At 43.7% G+C, this 1,594-nt stretch overlaps 1 protein-coding gene across 1 annotated transcript; it reads left to right on the top strand.

Moving 5' to 3' along the window:
• The first annotated feature begins 429 nt into the window (after positions 1 to 429).
• On the top strand, positions 430 to 1,359 carry LOC116541589 (olfactory receptor 7A10-like). Its single transcript, XM_032265860.1, has one exon. It carries the CDS (start codon positions 430 to 432, stop codon positions 1,357 to 1,359), a length of 930 nt encoding a protein of 309 aa, XP_032121751.1.
• The last annotated feature ends 235 nt before the right edge of the window (positions 1,360 to 1,594 follow it).

Here is a 1,594-nt window from a genome sequence, read left to right as displayed (position 1 = left end):
TCTCTTTTGATGTGCTTTCATTTCCTTCTAAGCACCATCTAACACATCAGATGATGATGTCTTTATCAGCTCATGGTCTTTCTCCATCATTGGATAGTAAGAACATCAGTTTCTCAGCACCCTACACTCATTAGCTAGACAGTTCCTGGAGCATAGTCAGCACACAATCAATATTACTCAAGGGCATGAAAGAATTTCTCATTAAACAATACACAACCTCTTAGGGAAACGTTGAGCATAGCACAGGAATTCTGAATCAGAGACAGCTCTGAAGAGCACAGAAATTGAGACAAGTTCCATACACAAAATACAGAAATGAATATCTTGACTGCAAAATATAAATGGTTGCCTTTCAGCAATGCGAGGGATGCCCTTTTGAGTGAAACTTAGTCATGTTCTCTTTCTCTGACTAGTAGTCACCTAAACCACATGGAACCCATGAATGATACAAGGATTTTAGGATTTCTTCTTCTGCGACTTTCAGAGGAACCAGAATTGCAGCCCATTATCTTTGGACTCTTCCTCTCCATGTATCTGACAACTGTGTTTGGAAACCTGCTCATCATCCTGGCCATCAGCTCTGATTCCCACCTCCACACCCCCATGTACTTCTTCCTCTCCAACCTGTCCTTTGTAGACATCTGTGTTACCTCCACCATGGTTCCAAAGACACTGTCAAACATCCAGACACACAGCAAAGTCATCACCTATGCAGGCTGTGTCACCCAGTTGTACTTTTCCGTACTCTTTATAGGGTTGGACGGCTTACTCCTGACCGTGATGGCCTATGACCGGTTTGTGGCCATCTGTCACCCCCTGCACTACTCAGTCATCATGAACCCTCAGCTCTGTGGACTGCTGGTTCTGGTGTCCTGGATCATGAGTGCCCTGCATTCCTTGACAGAAAGCTTAATGGCATTACCACTGCTCTTTTGTACAGGCTTGAAAATCCCCCACTTTTTCTGTGAACTTGATCAGATAATCCACATTGCCTGTTCTGACACCTTTCTTAACAACCTGGTGATGTATTTGTCAGCTGTGCTGCTGGGCGGTGGTCCCCTCGCTGGGATCCTGTACTCTTACTCTAAGATAGCTTCCTCTATACGTGCAATCTCATCAGCTGAGGGGAAGTACAAGGCATTTTCCACCTGTGCATCTCACCTCTCAGTTGTCTCCTTATTTTATTGTACGGGCCTAGGGGTGTACCTGAGTTCTGCTGCAACCCACAACTCACTCTCAAGTGCAGCAGCCTCAGTGATGTACACTGTGGTCACCCCCATGCTGAACCCCTTCATCTACAGCCTGAGGAATAAAGACATAAAGGAGGCTCTAAGACAATTCTTCAGAAGGAAGAAATAAAAGGAGCATCTTTCCAGAAGTGCATGTGATTTCAAAGCTCTAACCTTCAGACTTAGACATTGTGATTCACGAATCAGATCACAGAAGGAAAAAGTCCTGCTTCTCTTCAATTTCTACAGTTTGAATTTCCTTGTTCTTGAGTGCTGTGTAAGTTCTATGCTATTTCTTTAGAAAGCTTTCTATTCTGATATCCAACCAGTTTTTTCTTTGTCCTTCTTCTAATTTCCCAGTTATT

Source organism: Sapajus apella, unplaced genomic scaffold, assembly GCF_009761245.1.
Source record: "Sapajus apella isolate SASKATOON/1434 unplaced genomic scaffold, GSC_monkey_1.0 scaffold152, whole genome shotgun sequence".
Lineage (NCBI taxonomy): Eukaryota > Metazoa > Chordata > Mammalia > Primates > Cebidae > Sapajus > Sapajus apella.
Note: the sequence above shows the minus strand (reverse complement) of the source record. Positions and strands in the feature narration are given on the sequence as shown.